The following is a 21,590-nucleotide window of genomic DNA, read 5'->3' on the forward strand; positions in this document are numbered from 1 at the left end:
CTCAGAGATGTATGTAAAATCATCCTCTACATGTGCTGACTTATGAATCTTCTCATTTCTGTCAGTTCCTTAAATTTGTCAATATCATTTGCTATCAAGATACATACTTTAACACACTCTAACTTCTCTTAATTGGCACGTAGTATTACATAAGTGTTTAGTCAGTATAGCAATGCGTAGAAGTGGTGATTGAAGCTATGAGCATGCCTGAAATCACGTGAGACATAACAGTTCGAGAAAATAAGGGGATCAATGATCAAGACTTAAGAAACTCTTTTATTTAATGGCTGAGAAGGAAGGGATAAGCCTCCAAAAAAAGAATGAGGAGTAAGTAGACGAAAAAGGAGGAGGAAAACCAAAGAAGCATATTCCCAAATGCACCCAGAGTGAAGGAATAATTAATAGTGCTGCTGAGTACAGATCCGAATGAATGTGAGATAAATGGAATTAATTACAACAGTTGAATGAGGGATTTAATGACTACTGCGGATGCTGTGATGTACTTCTGGGGCCTCCCTCGAGGAATAAAGGTCTTATTCCACCGGTTGCTGGGAGTGCTGCCAGCAGACACGTCTCAGCTACCAGCCTCCTTGAGTAATTGCCTTGGCTGAAGAGAACCTCCTTGCCTAACTAAGGTCACACAGCTTTCCTTGGCAAGGCCTGCATTCCTACTGGGGAAAACGTTGAAAGTCCATCGTATTCTAGAGGTCTCTGTGGGATAGGCTAAGGCCTTTGTTGAGAGGAGGCACCACAACCGAACTACTCCGTCTTCCCAGCTTCACTTCCTTTCCCTCCCCTCCCCTATACTGATCCCTGATAAACTTCCCTCACGCCAAAATACACCGGACAAAGTCCGTTTCCCAGGGAAACCAACCTGTGACAATGAGTTTTCGTACATAGGAAGAGATGATGGGTAGGAGGAGAATTGAGTGTGGAAGGTAAGAAATAAATGATGAAGCAGGGAAGAAGCCAAGAATGGGCAACTTATTCAGATCAGAGAATGACGGAAACCCAGCCCCTATGAAGGGCTGAGCACCTCGCCCCCTTTTAGTGCGGGACATACTCGACTGAAAGACAGACGCCAGCTACACACGCAGGATTCTGTGCCACCGAAACTACCACAGAGCACCGCGCTCAGGAAGTCGTGCTTTCTCTTAACCTGTCGGAACACTGTCGTTTCACTGCGCTTACCACGGAGCTAGGGGATGAGGGGCCAGGGGACTCGGCCCCCGAGGCCGGACAGTCAGTATGCGCCAGTTCACACTTCCACCGCCTGTCCCTCATAAGACGCCCTCGTCGGCCGCTCCTGCCGCCGCCTCCCTGCAGCCCCGGCTGAACGGCACCGCCCGCCCTTCCACCAGGGGCTTGGCCGGTCTCTCGGATGCAGGATTCAACACCGGGAGCCGGGAGACTTCTGAAAAGAATTTCTCCGGAGAGCCAAGTGAAGAGGAAAAAAGATGTCTATGGAGGGCGAACTTTCAGAGAACCAGCCGATTAACTCTGACGATGACTTTGACCGAGGCATGAGATGAACGCGCGGTGGAGGGAAAGGTCAGGTTAAGAAGAGAGGCAAAACTTCAAGAAAGAGGAAATGAACGAGAAAGCGCAGGAAGCGGCAATAAACAGAGCGCTGCCCACGGGCAGGCGTCTAAGAGGCGCGCACAGCGTCAGGCACTAGTCCAGAGCCGCCGCCGACGTCTCCTCCGGCGCTGGCGGGAAAGAGAAACGTGCAGGAGCGGCGAGCGCATTGGCAGAAAATTTACCAATGACCCCGGAAGCGTTTTATTTTGCGTAGGCATCTTGAGCATATCCTCTCGTGATTCGTTCGTTGATCCGGAAGAAGAGACACCAAACGTCCTCTGCGATTGGATCGTAGCATCGGGGCGGTGCTTTAGCGAGCCAGTCACCTCGGCGACCGGATGTGACGATGCCGGAAGCCGCTGACTGAGCTGGGCCCGGCTGGCGGCTGCGGTGGGCGGGGTCGGCCGAGCCCGTCCGGCGCGGTCTTCCCCACGGACCCAGCGCTGCTGGGGGCGGTGCCATTAAGGCCCCGCCTCCCGCGTCGACTCCGATTGGCTCTGGCGCGACGCCGTCGGCTCGCGGGGGGCGGAGACTCGGGCCGCTCCTCCCAGAGGCCGGGGCCGGGCCGCGTCGTCAGCCGCTGCGGTCCTTCCGGTTTCTGGCAGCCGCGTCGCCTCCTTCCGAAGGCTGGGGTCCTCCTTTCGCAGCGAACCCGTTGGGCGCCGTCCAGCCCAACACCGGGTCGCTCCGGGTCTCGCCCCTCGGGAGGCCCTCGGCCCCTCGTTGCCCACTTCCCTGGAGGTGCCGGCCCCTCCCGCCCCTCTAAAATGTCCAATCACCTCCAGAGGGTCTTCCTGAAACCCGCAGAGGAAAGCTCGGGCAACGCCTCGCAGTGGTAAGTACTGGTTGCGACTCCCCCTCAACACGCCTGCCCCGGCCCGCCTCTTAGCAGGGTGCCCAGGCGGCCTTCTCCTCCGGGCGCCCTGGCCCCGCAGTGGGCGCGCCTTGGGGGCGAGCGCCGGCCGGCGGGGCGCTCACGGCCCTGGAGCCCTCCGAGCGCTCGAGCGCGCCCCTCCTGGAAACGTGCAGCCTCGGCCCGCCCCGGCCCCGCACGACTCCTGCGACGGAGCAGCTCTCCACGGGAGAGGAAGACCAACATGGCCGGCGCGCCCGCGTGGACGGACGCCTTCTGGAAGGTTCTCGCGCACTCGCCGGAAAACACGCAGCGCGCGCGCGGACCAGCAGGTGCCGCCCAGGTGGTGCGGCCCAGATGGTGCGGCCCAGGTGGCGCAGGCCCTCCCGTGCGGACGGCTGTTCCTTCAGAGGAGTGAGAAGGAAAGGAAGAATGTGTGCAGGGGATGCTTAGGATATGAAACCACAACCTGAAAAATTGATCTCGTCTGAGGGAATGGATCTTTTCTTTTTTAAAAAGGATTTTGCTTATTCATGAGAGACACAGAGAGTTAGAGACCCAGGCAGAGGGAGAAGCAGGCTCCCTGCGGGGAGCCCCATGCGGACCTCGATCCCGGGACCGGGCTCTCACCCTGAGCCGAAGGCAGGCGCTCCACCACCGAGCCACTCAGGCGGCCCTGGATTTTGTTTGTAAATTTTAAATAGTAGTTTTATATGGAAAGGAAGAAAAGTAGAATGATTGCCACGTGAGATCGGTGGTTGGGAACAGAGTCTTTGAAGCAGCTGTAATGAGAACGCCCTCTCTCGTTGGATATCTCCCTATTTGACATAGGGAGATTCCAGGATTTCTTTTAAAAAGGCGTACGTGGTTGCACATTTCCAAAACAGTTTATCACTAAGTCAATTTTTTTTAAAGTTCTGTTAGTCAACATGAAATAAAAGGGGAACAGAACTGTTAGGGAAGATCGACTATTTTAAGTTGTAGACTCCATGGTTAGTGGATATAGTAAGTGGTGAGAAAAAACTTAATTGGTGTCTGCGGAAGGAAAATGTGAAGAAAGATGGAAATTGAGCGTAGAATTCATGGAAGAGGATTTATGTTTGAAGAACATCAAGCTGCCTAAATTTAATCCTAGCTTTGACAGTTAACAGTTCGTGAGACCAAGTGCCTTTCTCCAGTCTCCTTTCCAGTAAATTAGAGCGCCTAGAGATATTTTTAGAGTTAAAAGAATGAGTATATGTAGAATACTTAGTATAGAAAAAAAAAAAAAGCAGTACTTATGTGTTAGCTATTATTATGAGAATACGAGTTTATTTCTCTACAAATTTTAGCTCAGTAAGGTTTATTTTAATTACAAGTATATGCAAAATGGAATTGTAAGAAGGACTAAAAAAGCATGCACGGCATCTTAAGAAGAAACGGTCACTAAATGCGGTGAGCCAAAACAGCATTGAAGAGCTGCCAAGAACCATTGGGATTCAAATCGTAAACAGAGCCAGCTTGTGTGTACGTATAACGTTTTGGTTTACTTTTGGTGGAAGCTAGGAGGAGAAGCAGATGTAGTGTTCTGTATAGATAATGCAAAAGTAAAAATACTTTCTCATGGTTGTTCATTTCTTCTACCTTTGTTTTGGCCTGGGTATTTGATGACGTGTAACTTAACACAATTTGTTTTAAGAATGCATTGTTCTGCAATGTTAGAAATAAGATAGTATAAGAACCTAACCTTTTTATTTATTGTGACTTTAACTCTTTGACCCAATTTCTAAGCCTTCGGCTATATGTATTTGGCATTTTTAAAAACTTTACAAAATGAATTAGGTTTTGGTTACTTACCTGTGTAAGTCATTGGGAGTTCGTTAACTCATTGGTTTATGAATTGTGTACATCATCTTCAAATGCATTTATTTCTTCAAATCACTGAGATTTGACATCACATGTTCTGGACATTACCAGATGTTTTTTTGATGCCATTTGACTCTTATTTTGGTTATCGCTTGCGTGTTTGATTCTGTTCTGTTTTGTAAGTAATAATCTTCATGACTTGCAAGTATAATTTTATGAATCATTTGATTAATTTCAGCTCTTTAATTGGAAGCACAGTTTCTTGATTTTTTGATAATTTTGATGGTACTAAATCATTTTCATGAACTTAAAATGAGTATGATTTTTACTTTCTGTAGATGCTTGGATTTTTCTCGAGTTACTGCTGCTTTCCTTTTGTAAAGCTTTTCACGATTGCATTACAGGTTTATTGTTTAACATGTGTCTAGTTCATCATGGCATAAAGTATAAGAATCAGAACTAATCTTAGAATACAAAGGAAAAATCTGGAAGATATTTGTGATAGTTGGCATTCAGTTCATTTAGATTGGGGCTTTATTTGCAAAGAACAAAGCAGGAGTTAGAATGGTATAGTGGAAGACAGTAAGCTTTGGAGTTACAGCAGTCTAGGTTCATATCCTAGTTTACCACTATTATCCATATAGTTCTAACACTTGGTTAGAAAATTCAGTGAGTGCCTACATGACAGACTGTGCTAAATGGAGAGACTGACTAAAGAGGATATGAACCATGCTCGTGAAAAACCTTATAGTCTGAGGGGAGGTGATGTAAGACACTTTTAAATAGCATTATGCACAGGATGCTGTGAAGGCATTAAGAAAGGAAATCATAGGGAAGGTTTCTGGAGCACCTGAGTTTGGAGTTTGGGAATGTTAAGTATCAGCTGCCTAATTAAAGATGAATGTGGGCTGTGCTCAAGCAGAGGGAATTGGTTAATAAAGCACCAGTGTGACTTATTACCAAGAGTCCATATTTTTGTTTGGTTCTGTACTACAGGACAAATAGATGGGTTTGGTTTGCTGTGCTAGAGAGGTTAGACTTCATTTACTGGAGAACATTCAGAGGATTTTAAGAAAAGGTCATGTTCCTGTCTGCATTTTAGAAATCTGGTGGTAGTGTTGATTTGAGGGTGAGGGATCAGGCATATAAAGATTCTATGTAGGTTGTCCTTTCAGGGATTTTGAGGGCCTGAACTAGCTGATGTAGAATAAGGGTGGGATTCAAAGAGATACAGAAGGGAAAATAGGCAGACTTTCAGTGAGTTGACATGAGGAGAAGAGGATCAATTATAATGCCAGTTCTCTGAATAGATGTTGGTAAATTAATTGAGATGAGGAGAACTTATCAAAAAAATAATCGGGGAGGTATTTGAATTTGAAAGGCAGGGTCAGGCGTGAAAATAAAGACTTGAGTCATCAGCTTAGAGGTATTATAATTAAAGCCTGTGATGATAGATCTCATAATAATAAGTTAGGATGTGATTGGCAACTGGCTTCTGTCTGCTCTTAAGCCTTTGTCCTTAAAGGGGGAACTAAAAATGAATGTCCTCAGCAGTGGGCTTGGTTTGGTTAGAAACATGATATTTCATTATCAGTTTATTGTGCATTTAGTTTTGTACAATATAAGTGTCTATTATCTTTATTGGTTGAGTAAATAAGACAGAGACATTGAGATGTATACCTTACAGGCTAACTGAAATCTGTTTCTCCTTAATCTCTCACTTCATGCAGTTGAATTTTTTGGACCATGTTATGGTTGATATATGCTAAAGTAAATTCAAGAAAGTGGATGGGATTGTCCAAGAGAGCATGTAATTCTGAATAAGTTATTTAATACTGAATCTCCAGCTATAAAATAGTAATGGCAATACTCACATTGCCGGGCAGTTTATCAGAATTAGAGTTAATGACAACTATTTATGATAATGTATCTACTAGGTATATGATATTACGTAGTATATATTATTGTGCGTAATTCATTACATATATTGTGTAGTCACATAATGTTAAGTCCCATATAGTGAGATGCAAAAAAAGTCTGGCAGTTGAAAAGGTATGTTTTGCAAAAATATCTGCAAAGTGTCCATCAGCCTGCAAAATTTTTATCATTCCATTTCTACATTTGAATGTTTTATATCAATATTAGAATAATAAAAAATGTCAGAAGTTATATAAGTATGTTTAATATACTTTAAAAATTATCGTGCCTTTTTATTCAAGTTCTTACACTGCCAAAACTATCAGATTCATTTCCTTATTCTTAGATACCAATTCTATATTTTAATATAATATGATAACTAGCATATATTGGAAGTTTATCATAATTCTGGCCAGTTATTTCATTTACTTATCATAGCAAGCCTTATTGTCTCCATTTTGCAAATGAAGAAACAGAGATTCAGAGAAGTAAATTTACTCAAATTAATTAACGATTGGAAAAACTAAGATAAGAGAAGCCTGTAAACTTTCTAATTTATTTCTCTTTTCATTTTTTCAAGTCTAAACTTGTTAACTGTTTTTGCAGTATAGTTCTCAGTTCAAACACCAACTGGTTTAAAGTAATTAGCACATTGATGATTTTTCTAAAATTTTAAGTGACCAAACCAGAGCATGGGATGGAGAATCTGATAGTAATTTTTGTTCTAATATTAGCTAGCAGAATATGACATTTAAGAAGACAGAATCCTTAAAATGTTTTTGTTATAGTTACTCTTTTAAATGGAAGATCTCTTCTGGATCTGAAAAAAAAAAAAAAAGCATATTGATTGAAGAAGTGTGAATTTCACCCCGATTTATTATTTCTCTCCTTAGCATTCTATGGAGAGGTGTCAGTTTAATTTTTAGAACTCATTCCATTTGCTACTAGGAAATCATGGTGGTGGTGTTTTTTTGTTTTTAATGATGATTTGTAAGAATTAATTCAGCTAATAGCATTGTTTGCAATGTGCCAGTTGCTCTATTAGGTGTAGAGGATATACACATGAATTGGAATAACCTACCCTTAAGGAATTTATGGTCTGTGGCAGATGATGTGAATCTTTCTCTCTCTCTCTCTCTCTTTTTAATTCATGAGAGGCAGAGGCAGAGACACAGGCAGAGGGAGAAGCAGCTCTGTGCAGGGAGCCCGATTTGGGATAGGATCCCGGGTCTCCAGGATCATGTCCTGGGCTGAAGGCGGCGCTAAACTGCTGAGCCACCCGGGCTGCCCAATGTGAATCTCTATTAATATACTGATATAGAAGAGCTGTATTTTCCTTCAATTTTTGAAGGAGAAATGGAAGAGAAGAAGGGCAAAAAAAAAAAAAAATCAATGAGTAGACTTGAAAATAGTTTGTGCAGTATACATGTTGTACAATATAAATGTTTTCTGTAAAGCAGAAACATAGAGGCCATATAATGAAGTATGTGAATGAAGTATCAGAAGCCTAAAGTCCTTTGGTTAAAAACCATAACAATTAAAAATGTACATTCCCATATGCAAATAACTATAAAAGCATTATAAAAGTTCTGTTAAAGCTTCTAATGTGTGAACCACATGTTATCAACAGATTCATTGACAAAAGTATGTTAAATACACCCAAGGAGACTAAAGAAAAGAAGAAGTGTGAAGAAGTGTAAAGAAAAGTATTGAGAATAGTTAAAATGGAGATTTGAAAGAGCATATAATTTTTTTGAGGGCTTACTAGGCATTGGGAGAATGATTACAAAGCAAACAGTACAGTCTCTGACTATGAGAAAAACAATACTCATTTTTTAGAAGACATTGTATAGAAGGCATCATGTAACTCTTAGGATTAGTGGCACCAGTGGGAGTGCTTTGGGGATTTTAGGTTGGAAGAAATTAATGTGAGTTTGAGGACGTGCAAATATTTTCATAAAGAAGATGGAGTTGATCCTCAGTTTATTGTTGTGTTTTAATTTGTTGGAGAAGAAAAAAAATAACCTGAAGAATACTTGGGATAATCCAGAATAGCAAAGAGACCTTTCTGGGAAGATCAGAGATTTTTACATCAAGAAGTTATAGATGGATGGTACTGTTAACAGAGATTGTTACGGTCTATTTTAGATGATTTTCAAATCAAGCTGAATTGGCAATGATGAATTATTGGAACTTTGGGAAAGGAGGTAACAGGATGAAAACAATGCTTTAATCTGCCAGACATACATTATAATAGTTGCTGCAGTCAGAAAAACTAGTTTAAAAGGCAAGCAAAATAGAGGAATTAGATAATGAGGACTAGACACAAGGTGATACAGGTCTGATCTGGGTAGTGGAAGTGACAATGGTGAAAGAGAAGAATGAGTAAGAGCTGTAAAAAGGAAAAAAAAAAAAAACCTTTACAGACTCAGTGATTCACTGCACATTTATTGAATGTTTGCCATTTGTAAGCATCTATACAAGGTGCTGTGGGTGAGTCAAATTAAATATCAGAAGGGTGATAAAGGTAAGTCAGAGATGACTAGATGATTTAAAACCTAAGTGACTTGGGAAATAGTGCTGACATATGCTGACATATGATAGGATTAGCATACTAGTTTTCAGTAGAGAGTAATTTGAACTTTATTTTTTTTTAGGATTTTTAAAGAAATTTTTAAATTTATTTATGATAGTCACACACAGAGAGAGAGAGAGAGGCAGAGACACAGGCAGAGGGAGAAGCAGGCTCCATGCACCGGGAGCCCGATGTGGGATTCGATCCCGGGTCTCCAGGATCGTGCCCTGGGCCAAAGGCAGGCGCTAAACCGCTGCGCCACCCAGAGATCCCTTTTTCTTAAGATTTTATTTATTTATTCATGAGAGACAGAGAGAGAGAAAGGCAGAGACACAGGCAGAGGGAGAAGCAGGCTCCATGCAGGGAGCCCAACATGGGACTCGATCCTGGGTCTCCAAGATCAGGCCCTGGGCTGAAGGCGGTGGTAAACCACTGAGCCACCAGGCTGCCCTAATTTGAACTTTAAAGTCGTGGTTTAAAAAACAGTCATGGTATTTAAAAGTGTAAGTGTTTGGTAAGACAACATAAATATGGAACTGAGGTCAATATTAGAGGAAAGGAATAAAGGATATAACTGGGAGTCATTGCAAAGAAAAATGAAGCACTTGACGCAATAGTTGAAACAATTGGTACAGTCTTTTAAGGAAGAATGTCTTGAAGAAGAAACAGACTCAAGAATTGTACTTTGGGGGACACCTGGGCGGCTCAGCGGTTGGGTGCCTGCTTTCAGTTCAGGTCGTGAACCTGAGATCTGGGATTGAGTCCCGCATCGGCCTCCCCGCAAGGAGCCTGCTTCTCCCTCTGCCTATGCCTCTGCCTATGTGTCAGTCTGCCTCTCATGAATAAATAAATAAACCTTTAAAAAAAAAAAAAAAAGAATTGTGCTTTGGGGAATAGTCATGGATGCTTAAAATGCAGAAAATGAGTAAGAAAGGAAACATTAAGAAAAATAAGCAAGTTGTGCACATCGGAAATCATGTTAGGTAGAGGTTCATAGTTCATAATTAGCAATGTCAGTATCAGTGGGGAGCACCTAGAGAATGACGATAAAGACATTTAATTGTGAGAACATATTTGGTAATCTTTGAGAATGAGATACAGTAGAAGAGTGGGAAAGAAAATAGACTGCAAAAAAGTGAATTTCGAGACAGCTTTTTAGCATATCAGTAACAGGAAGTTGGTAGGTTGTCTTAATTGTGGTTCATGAACATTATCTCCCAACTTCCTGTCATTGAATTTAGCACATAGATCACAATTATCTCTCTAATCTTATGTGACTTTAGTATCTATATGGATAATCTCATTGTCATCTAGTCTTTCTGTATGTAGTTCTTTTTCTCCAATGATTTTATTCTCCATTCTGTAACTGTCCATCCACTTCTGTAGTTCTTGTTGTCAGATGAAATTGCTGCATTTATGAAATTCTTGATTCAGGCATTCTCTTTTCTAAACACCAGTTGCAGTATTTCTAGCTTACTTGTTTAAATATTTCCACTCTGTTTTTTAACTTTATCTGGACCTCCAGTCCAATAATCTCTTTATTTTCTGCTTACACTTTTGTCTTTTGTGTTCTCATTTTCTTCTCATCCTGTTTAGATTTTATGTTAGATTATGTTTCATCATTTTAATAATTTTTACCAGTATCCTAAAGTATTTTCTCTTTGATTTTTTTTTTTTTTTTTTTTTTTTTTTTGCACAATTCTTCTGAAGCTACTCCAACCCTGGACGAACTCAGCAATTTTCTCTTTGCTTCTGTGCTTATGCCTGGTGAAATAAGGAAAATCTCACAAGAGCACAGATTGGTCTCACTATAAACTCATAATCACTACTTATATCCTTAGGCCAATAGCACTGTCTGATGACTCTTAATATTTTCCGAACTCAAGTTGTTCTTTCTCAAAGACTCAGATCTTCTTGATTTGCCTCAAATTTGTATTTTTACTCCTATTTTTAGCAGATGATGTTATGTCTTTTTTCACAGGAAAATTAAAGCCATTGGATCAGAATACTTCAACCCTTCTGCTATCAAAGCTACACTGCAGATCTGCCTAACCTGTTTTTTCAGTGTCAATAGCAGAAGATATTTCTCCACGTCTTTTCAAGGTTCAATTCCTCTACCTGGCTGCTGGTTCCAATTTCCTATCTTCTTATCAAACCTTGCGCTTATTAGCCCTCTTTATCCTCTTATTCTTGATAACTCATATGAGCCTTAATATATGCTCTAGTTCATCTAACCTTAGAAAAAGAAAACAGATTTCTTCTTGACCCCATTGAGCCTCTATTTGACAGTCTTTATCTTCTCTTTTACAGTCAAAGTTAGTAAGAGTTGTCCATACTTTCTATCTTACTATCCTTTCTTTATATTCACTCCTCTACAATTTTTTCCCCCACCAAACTGCTTTTTTTTTTTAAAGCCATCCATGACCCTCATGCAAGTATACATTTTTAATCTACATCCTACTTGGCCTTTCAGAAACTTGTAAATAGACTTGCCCATTTTCTTAAAACTCTCTTCCTTTGGCTTCCATTGCATCAAAATCTCTTGGTTTTCTTTCTATTGCTTAAAGAAAATGGGAAGCTCCTGAAGTATTTTAAGGATCAGTTTTAATGTGATTAAAGCTTTCAGAGGGAGAGGATTTGGCTGAAGAAAAGACCAATTTTGAAGCTACTATAATAGTCTTAAGCCAGAGATGATATTTGCCTGGATTAGAATGGAGACAGATGGTTTGGAAGATATTGAAAAGATTAAGGGAAATTTAGAAGGTAATACCAACAGAATTTTGTGATAGATTAAAAATAGATGGTTAGGAAGCAGAAAATTGCTTGTTGTGACTTAGGCATCTAAGATAGATGGTATGCCATTTATCAAAGGGGAAAAAAAAACATTGGAAAAGACCATGCTGAGTTATAGGTGCATTTGAGATTCTGAATGGAAGCGTCATGAGGGAAGTTGGATATGTAAGCCCGAATCTCAAAAAAACTAAGTTATAAATCTTTTAATTGTTGCTGTTTAAGTGGTGATTTAGTCACATAAAAGAAATGCACATAAAGGAAATAATTGGGAAAAGCTTAAGAGTAGGAAGAGAACTCAGCCTAAGCTTTGGTGAATTCCAGCACTTGAAGGTTTGTTTATTCTGGTAGGATGAATTGGCAAGGAAGACCAAGGAATCATGGCAAAAGTGGGAGAATGTCCTATCTAAGCCTTGGGAAGAGAATGTTTTAAGAAAAGGAGCAAGTATTTTTGTTCTCATCCAAATATAGTATATCATTTATCTCACTTAATGATAATTGCCTATCTGTGCATACAACCAGCAGTATAAGTCCTTTTAGGGATTGTGGGTTGAACTAGCTTGGAGACCAGCAAACATTTTCTGTAAAGGGCCAAATAGTAAATCTTTCAGGCTTTGTGGGCCATACCATTTCTGGTGTAACTACTCAACTCTGCTACTGTAGCATGAGAGCAGCCCTATACAGTGCATTAAAGTTGAGTGCTACTGTGTACTAATAAAACTTTATTTATGGATGCTAATATTTGATTCTCATAATTTTCACATGTCACAAAATACTATTCTTGTGACTTTTAAAACCATTTAAAATAGAAAAAAGATTCTTAGCTTGTGGACTACACAAAAAACAGGGAGGGGGCAAATTTGGCCCAATGCTGTAGTTTACTGACCCTTTTCCCATAATCGAGCCTGGTACCTGAACCATAAGAGACATTCAAGTAAACATTTGTTGAATAAATTAAAGCTGAATTAGTTCTGGTCCAGTTTCTATGTTTCTTGGAGGTAGGGAGGTGGTAAAGGTAGACTTTCTTTTAAGTCCTGAAAGTGAGAATTCATACATTTATGTTCATGCTTCTCTTTAGAGATTAACTTTTAATTTGCTAAAAGTAAATTTAACATTTTGAGACACTGTCAAGTGGCCAGAAAGTAGTTTTAAATATTTAAAAGGATATAATTATATTATTTTGGGTTGCAGAAAGGTAAAACTGAGTTCCAGGGCTTCCTAGAATGCATAGAATTTTTGGCTTTGGTATTTATTGATATGTATGTTTTAAAAACACCAATAGGCAGTAAAACACCCCTTTACATCGTTGAGAATTCTAATTATTGTCTAGAATTTTTGTTTTCATTTGATCTTAGTCATATAAGGGCATACTGTTGGTAGGGCATGAACTCTGCATTTATGTTGCTAGAATTTAGCATGAGAGACAGTCTATAGGCAAGTGAACAAATAGATTAATATATATTGACAACTTGTGATATGTACCATGAAGGAAATTAACAGGTGTAATATTAGAGACTCATTATGAAAGATGGGCAAAGATAGTTATGGTGTTCAATGTATCTCTTGGGAAGTATTATTTACGCTGAGACTTGAGTTATATGAGTGGGAGAAGAGAGGAGTACCTAGGTAGAGTGGGCATGTGTGATTACTCTGAGACCCATGAGAACTTAGTATTTTCCAGGAACTGAAAGGTGGTTTTAGGCCTAAATAACTTGAGGTATCTGCATTTAAGATATGTACAAATAATTGATTATATAACAGAGATTGATATATTTTGGGTTTTTAAAAATCAGACAATCTGTAGTAAGATACAGCTCATAAGTATCAGGATCAAAATTGGCTAGGTTAAAAGGAAAATTTCCAGTGCGTTCCATGTTCATTGAAAACCATTTAGCTGAAATGATGTTACTATTATCTATATGGATTGACAGGCAGCTGAAACTAATGTAATTCCCATACAAAGGGCTGTTTAGCACCAAACTTCACATGTGCTGAAATAATAAGTCAAAGAAGAAAATGGTTCCTACTTGAGTAATTCCATTTAGTTTCTGAAATGTACCACACTAAGGTTATCACCGTAAGAGATGCCTGAAGCAAAAGAAGGATGGCCTAACAGTAGGACTTCTGAGTCCTTGTCAGTGGGAAGAGCACAACAGATTGGAAAGAGGGTAGAAAAGAATGAGGGAAATAGAATAAGCATAAAACAAAGTGAAATGGAATCCTGGGCAATCAGAGTAAAAGGAGGAGGACAGGAAAAAAGAATTCAAGTAAAGAAGGAAGGGAGGATGCTAATAGTTTAAGAGGAAAATATTCTAATAGGCATAATTTTATACAGAGTAAAATCTTAGAAAAGTCTAATTTACCCATTGCCTAGTCATTGGAGAAATTCTAAATCAAAGCTGATCATCTTTGATTATCTCTTCTACTTAAAAATATGTTTTACAATATTTCACTTTGAAAACTCAAAGTGACAAATTACATATCATTTTATAATTTTGTATCTTTTTAAAATATTTGTAAATATTTGTTTTTAAATAAAATGTATATACCGTCTAGTATATTGTATTTATTTACTCAATGTTCTTTTAAGTGTTTCAGGCTGCATGTACCAAGTAGTTCAGACGATTGGCTCGGATGGAAAAAATCTTCTGCAATTACTTCCAATTCCTAATTCTTCTGGAAATCTTATACCGCTAGTTCAATCTTCAGTCATGTCTGATGCTTTGAAAGGGAATACAGGAAGCCCAGTTCAAGTTACTATTCAGACTCAGATTTCCAGCTCTTCCACAAGTGCATCAGTTCAATTGCCCATTTTTCAGCCAGCCAGTTCTTCAAACTATTTTCTTACAAGAACAGTAGATACAGCAGAAAAAGTTAGAGTTACTTCTGTGGGAACTGAAAGTTTTACCTCATCAGTTTCTAAAGTTCAGAGTCATGGTGTGAAAATTGATGGACTCACCATGCAAACATTTGCTGTTTCTCCCTCCTCAACACAAAATGATTCACCTTATATTTTAGTAAATACTCAGAGTCTTCCAATGACTGTGAAGTCTCCAGTTTTGCCTTCTGGGCATCATTTACAGATTCCTGCCCATGCTGAAGTGAAATCTGTACCAGCGTCTTCATTGCCTCCTTCAGTTCAGCAAAAGATACTTGCAACTGCAACCACAAGTACCTCAGGAACAGTTGAGGCCTCCCAAATACCAACTGTTATTTACGTATCTCCTGTAAACACAGTGAAAAATGTAGTTACCAAGAACTTTCAAAACATTTACCCAAAACCTGTTACAGAAATAGCAAAGCCAGTGATACTAAATACACAAATTCCAATGAATGTTGCTAAAGAGACACAATTAAAAGGTGGTCAGCATTCTCAAGCTGCTCCTGTGAAATGGATTTTTCAAGAAAATCTACAGCCTTGCACTCCATCTCTTGTTCCTGTTAAGTCTTCAAATAATGTGGCTTCAAAGATTTTAAAAACTTTTGTAGATAGGAAAAGTTTGGGAGATAATATAAATATGCCATCATTGAGTACTGTGAGTCCTAGTGGGACACAATCCAAAAGTATGCCTATTAAAGATAATGCTTTGGTTATGTTTAATGGGAAAGTCTATCTATTGGCTAAAAAGGGGACAGATGTTTTGCCATCACAAATTGACCAACAGAATTCTGTTTCTCCTGATATTCCACCAAGAAATGATACATCACAAATAGTGAGTTCAAGTGCAGTGACAGAAATATCCAGAGAGGTTGTAAATATTGTTTTGGCTAAAAGTAAATCTTACCAGATGGAGACAAAGTCACTCTCAAATATTCAGCCTGCTTCCATGATCAATCTAAGGGCAGAGAAGAATAAAAAAGTGGAGAAACCATCTCTTTCTACCCCAAACCCACATAATATGAATCAATCCATTAACTACTTAAAACAGAGTAAGACTTTATTCACAAAGCCAGACTTTCCAGATGGATTTAGTACAGTACAAAATGCCCCCAGAAAAGGAAATACCATCCAGAGCAGAGAGAAAATAAGTTCCTCTGTTGATGCAACAACTCTTACTTCACAACAGTGTGTTTTCAGAGACCAAGAACCAAAGGTAATTTTCCCATGTCAGGGTGTTCTTTTTATCTATCTATATAGAAAATTTTTCTTTCTTAATTCTCAAAGTTAGTTACCTATGACACCTCTCACCCCTCCCCCCCCCCACCGTAACCTCCTTTCCCATCTTCCACTCCATCACACACATACTGAACACACATGAATGCTTAAGTCAAAGCTTTTATTTGAAGGAAATGTTTGAGGAACATAATAGAGTCCAAGAAGCATCTTTCTCTTAAATCATTTGGCATGCCAAATCTTTAAAACAAAATCAAACAAACAAAAACCTCAGAGCAATAAGGTTTAAGAGAGTTGTTGAATGATAATGTGAATTCAAAGCTTGGTAAAATTCTGTGTCTGTGTGTATTTATATATATATGTGAACACACATATATATACATATGTACATACATTAATAGATTTTGTTAGCATATGAAAAGATCAATATGCATCTAGGAGAGCTGGGTTTTTTGTTTGTTGGTTTTGTGATAGTAGGGAGATATCTGGCAATTTTAGATAGATGGTAGAAGGGATAGAATGGGGCTTAATACCTTTCATTTGCAGAAATAGGATTTATCAACATTTTTTTTTTTAGTAGACAGTTTCCTTTTTTTTTTTAAAACCCTTTCTGACTGTTCATTTATTCAACATATCCACATAGTTACCTTTCTGTTCTTTTAAAAAATGTTTCTCTGTGCTAAGTATTTGTGCCTATTCTTTTCTTTCATAGAGGTCTACTTAATAATGTCAGTGTTTCTCCCCTTTGGTATGGAATTCATTGAATTCCAGATATGTAAGAGGGTAAATTCTGAAGTATAAGATTGATTGAAGGCATAAGACTTTTCCAGAAGACTGCAATTTCCAACTAATGTTTTATAGATTATTTTTAACTTGTCATTAGTCTGTGTTCTTATTTCAGTTGTTTGGGAATCAACGATTTGTTAACTTTTCTAGTGCAAGAAAGCAACATGAGAAATTTTAGGGGAACAATTAAGTTTGTACTCAGTTAAGTTCGTTTTTTTGAGTGTGGGTGGTAAGGCAAGGGTAATGCAAACCAACCACTTAGGACTTTAGAGCATGATGTTTTGAGTAAGATGAGATGAACACTTAGTTGCTAGTCTGATAAAATAGCTTAAGTAATTAGCAGTATTGTTTGTGTGTTTTGTTTTCCTAATTCCAGATCCAGAATGAGATGGCATCAACATTCAAAAAAGTTACTCAAGAAAGAAATGACAAGAACCATTCCCAAGGAGGAAGCAATAAGGCATCATATCTGAAGAATGATGCTGAATTTAAAAAGATATTTGGTCTCACTAAAGATTTGAGAGTGTGCCTTACTCGGATTCCTGATAATTTGGGCTCTGGAGAAGGTTTTGACTCCTTTAGCAAGAGTGATACTTACAAAGAGACAGAGTTGATAGTGAAGGAGGAAAAGAAAAAACAGGTAATAGATTTTTGTGTCCTTTGTAGTTACTCCAAAGCTTTATGGATGTATTTATTGATTTGGGGTTTTTTTAGTCTTTGCATTAATAGGAATAATAGTTGTTATCAAACTTGCATATATGTATATTTTATACCAAATCAGTGTTAAAGAGAACCATATATATAAATGTAAAAATGCATCCCTAGTTAGAGATGTTGCATTAAGTGTTTCTATTCATCTGTTTGTATTTTTTCATCAAATAATTAAAATGGCCATCACTTTCTAAACTAGTTACCCTACTTTGAAGACACTATCTAAAATAATCCAAGTGTAGGGAAAATGGGGAAAAGTGTAGATATTCCTTGCAGTATCACCCTTAATACAAACATTTTAAGAAACCTACTTGGTCAATAATGATGAAAAGAAACATCCCTATAACTGCCTATTGTTATTCTACTTAGATATATATCATTATACTGTTTAATATCCTGAACTTTAGGTCAGAGACCAGTGAACAAGTTCTTTACGTATGGCTGTTATATTTTGATATATTTGATACATCAAATTTGATATTTTGGTAATATTTTGATATTTTGATAATAGATCAATTCATCTAATACTTAAGCAGGAAAATGTAAATTAAGCAATTTATTCTCTGGGAATATCATTAGGACATTGCTATTCATTTTAGTACTGTACAGTGGTAAACAATTTTTTGCTGTAGTTTTAATATGTTGAAATTAGTATTTGTTACTTGCAGACTTAAATTTGAGAACACACTGTCTATATGGCAATAATTTGTTTTTGTTTTGGAATCTTACTCAACAGGGTTTTGATAAGAAAAGAAAAGCAAAAGCCGTTAAGAAGATGGATCACACAAAGAAGAGAAAAACAGAGAGTGTTCATAACACAGCTGTAAATGGAGGAAATAATGTCACCATGTCCCAACTTGTCAGCAGTATTTTACCAGCTTCAGATGTATCACGTCATAACATTCTCACAGGCCACAACAAAACCAGAGAAGAAAAGAGAACTGAGGTTGAACACTATACCCCAGAGAACCAGGAAAAAGGCACATTGAGTTCAAATGCAGCTTTTGAACAAAGTCATTCCTTTAATAAAAATTATACGGAAGATATTTTTCCCATAATGCCACCAGAGTTAGAAGAAACCATTCGAGATGAAAAAATAAGAAGACTTAAGCAGGTGCTGAGAGAGAAGGAAGCAGCTCTTGAAGAAATGCGTAAGAAGATGCACCAAAAATAATAAAATACTTCTGTACTTAAAGACCGCAATGAAATATACGTGTGTTTCTTTCATACAGTTTCGCATTAAGTTAATTATGGATGCATTCTGAAAGTGTTTTGAATATGAAACTTTCTTTCATCAGTTGATGATTAAATTTTATTTAAGGACTACAAAAAATATTGATTCACACATGACTCTTGTGAATAATCTACCTGGGGTATCTGAATCTTTGTCTAGATACCTTTTATGTTCTATTTTTCTATTTTAATTAGAATTCCTGAAATTTGAATATTTGTGCGAGGTTTTTGTTATTTGCATCTTTAGCTGAACCGCTCAGGTGTTATTTCAACAGTAGATAATTATTGTATACTACTGAAATTATACAATGCAAGGGAGGAAATCAGCTCTAAACTTAGCTTTGCCAATTGGCTTATATATGTACTCAGTCTGTATTCATAAAATGATACCATTGTTGTAATTTTTTTTATTTCCTAAAAGAAAATGTATTATAGCAGTATTATTTAAAAATGCAAACATTTCTCAAGAGGGAGGAGTACTTGTTTTGTGGCTCTTACAAAGTAGTTTTATATAATCCAAAATGGGTTTTAGAATCCAGGCTGTATAATGTATTTGCTTAAAGTAATGCATTATTATTCTTAGGTAAATGGTTTTTCTTCTTCATCCTCCTCCTCCTCTTCTCCTTTTTTGGAATGTGTATATATGTAACTGTGAAAAGTAAATCTGATCAATGGCCACATTTAATACTTTTTAAAATTGTCAAGTATACTTTTTCTTAATGGAGGCAAACATTTTTCTGTCTAGTTATGTTTGATTTGTACAGTTTGGGAGTTGTGTGGCGATAGGGATTAATGGGAAGAAGGAAAAGTTTGCCCCCTCCAAAAAGGAAACACCCCCCCCCCCCCCAATGAACGAATTTCCAGAAGTAAGGTCACATAAAATCTATACACACTGAGAAGGAAGTAGAGCAAATCCAAACTGATCAACTAACTTTCTCCTGCCTTTTATTTATTGTAGTAGTTTTGTTGAGATGATTCACTTACCATCAGTTCACCCTTTAAAAGTGTACAATTCAATGGGTTTTATTTTAATAGTTACAGAATTGTGCAACTATCAACGTGACCTAATTTTAGGACATTTTCATCACTCCCCAAAGAACCTTATACCCATTAGCAGTCACTCCCCAGGCCCTCCTCCCTTCAGCCCTAGGCAACCACTAACACACTTTATGTCTCTATGGATTTGTGGAAATTCATAAGCATGGTATAAATCATTCAGTATGTTTTCTTACGGGTTTGATTTCTTTCACTTAATGTTTTCAAAGTTCATTTGTGCTGTGGCATGTATTAGTACTTAATTCTTTCTATAAATTATTGAGTAATATTCCATTGTTTGAATATACCATACTTTGTTTTCCACTCATCTGCTTATGGACATTTGGATTGCTTACACTTTTGGCTTCTAGGATATTATGTTGCTGTGAATGTTTGGATATAAGTTTTTATGTGAACATATGAGTATATACTTAGGAGTATAATTGCTGGGTCTTATCCTAATTCTGTTTAACATTTTGTGGAACTGCCAAACTATCCCTGTCAGGTTTTTCTACCCTTCACCAAAATGGATCTTGTCAAGCACATCAGTGACTTCCCATGTTGCTAGGTCTAGCAATCCGTTATCAGTTGTCTTTATCTTTCGGGGAAAGTATAATTTCATGAATCATTCATTACCTCCTTTGAAAAATTTTAAAGCATTTTATTACAGAAGCAGTACACGTGCTTTGTACAAAATTTTAAAATACAGTGAGCTTAAAAGTATTAAAAAATGAAGCTCTAATATAAAACACTAATGTTGGGGCTTGGAGATATGTAATTACCTCTTTCGTTGGGTTTATTCATAGGTATCTAATGGTTTTCAGTGCAGTTGTAAATGAAGTAGATTCCTTAATTTCTCTTTCTCTTTATTGGTGTACATAAATGTAGATTTCTACAATGATTTTGTGTCTTGTAATTTTACTGAATTTGTGTTATCAGTTCAAATAACAGTTTTTATTTAAAAACTGTTTAAAAACTGTTTTAGCAGTTTTCTGGTGGAGTCTTGAATTTTTTATATATCCATAGACAAGGTTTGACTTCTCCCTTGCCAATTTGGATGCCTTCTATTTCTTTTTGTTGTCTGATTGTTGTGGTTAAGACTTCCAGTACTATGTTAAATAACAGTGGTGAGAGTAAACATCTCTGTCTTATTCCTGACCATGGAGGAAAAGCTCTAAGTTTTTCCCCATTGAGGATGATTTTTACCTGTTTTTTTTTTTTTTTTTTTTTTTTTATGTTGAGGTATGTTCTCTCTAAACCTACTTTATTGAGGGCTTTTATCATGAGTGTATGTTATACATTATGAAATGCTTTTTCTACATCTATTGAAGTGATCATATAGTTCTTATCCTTTCTTTTATTAATGTAGTGTATCACATTGATTTGTGAATACTGAACCATGCTTGCAAACCAGGAATAAATCCATTTATCGCAGAGAATGATTCTTTTAATGTACTATTGGATTCTGTTTGCAAGTATTTTACTGAGAATTTTTGCATACGTGGTCATCAGGGATATTGGCTTATATATACTCTTATTTTTTGTTGTGTATTTATCTGGTTTTGAATCAGGATAATGCTGGCCTTATAAAATGAATTTGGAATTTTTCCTTTTCTATTTTTTCTGGAATGGTTTGAGAATACATATTAACTCTTTAAATGTTTGGTAGAGATCTCCTTTGAAGCCATCTGGCCCTGGATTTACATTTTTTAGGAGTTTTTGATTATTGATTCAATTTCTTTGCTGGTTATAGGTCCGTTCAAGTTTTTTTATTTCTTCCTGTTTCAATTTTAGTAGTTTATATGTTTCTAGGGATTTATCCATTCTTCCAGGTTGTCCAGTTTATTGGTATATAGTTTTTCATAATATTCTCATAATTTTCTGTATTTCTATGGTGTTGGTTGTTACTTCTCTCACTTGTGATTTTATTTATTTGCATCTTTTTTTTTTTCTTTTTGATAAGTCTGGCTAGAGGTTTGTCAGTTTCTTTTTTTTTAATCTTTTTTTCAAAGAACCATCTCCTGGTTTCATTGATGTGTTCTATTGGGTTTTGGTTTTTGGTTTTGTTTTGTTTTAGTTTCTATATCATTTATTTCTGCTCTGATCTTTATTTCCTTCTGGCTTTATGCTTTGTTTGTTCTTTCCCAGCT

General features: G+C 37.6%; 1 protein-coding gene across 3 annotated transcripts; it reads left to right on the forward strand.

The window, feature by feature from the left end:
- Positions 1–1,945: 1,945 nt before the first annotated feature.
- LRIF1 (ligand dependent nuclear receptor interacting factor 1) lies at positions 1,946–18,617 on the forward strand. Of its 3 annotated transcripts, none has more exons than XM_038541023.1 (4): positions 1,946–2,416; positions 14,152–15,655; positions 16,838–17,101; positions 17,909–18,617. In XM_038541023.1, the coding sequence occupies exons 1-4, from the start codon at positions 2,349–2,351 to the stop codon at positions 18,344–18,346; spliced, it is 2,274 nt and encodes a 757-aa protein (XP_038396951.1). In that variant the 5' UTR covers positions 1,946–2,348; the 3' UTR covers positions 18,347–18,617. The 3 variants fall into 3 exon arrangements, with proteins under 3 accessions (XP_038396951.1, XP_038396952.1, XP_038396953.1); XM_038541024.1 differs by having other exon boundaries at positions 2,108–2,416; positions 14,160–15,655; XM_038541025.1 differs by lacking the exon at positions 14,152–15,655 and having other exon boundaries at positions 2,121–2,416.
- Positions 18,618–21,590: the final 2,973 nt, after the last annotated feature.

This window comes from Canis lupus, chromosome 6 (genome assembly GCF_011100685.1).
Source record: "Canis lupus familiaris isolate Mischka breed German Shepherd chromosome 6, alternate assembly UU_Cfam_GSD_1.0, whole genome shotgun sequence".
In the NCBI taxonomy this organism is placed as follows: domain Eukaryota; kingdom Metazoa; phylum Chordata; class Mammalia; order Carnivora; family Canidae; genus Canis; species Canis lupus.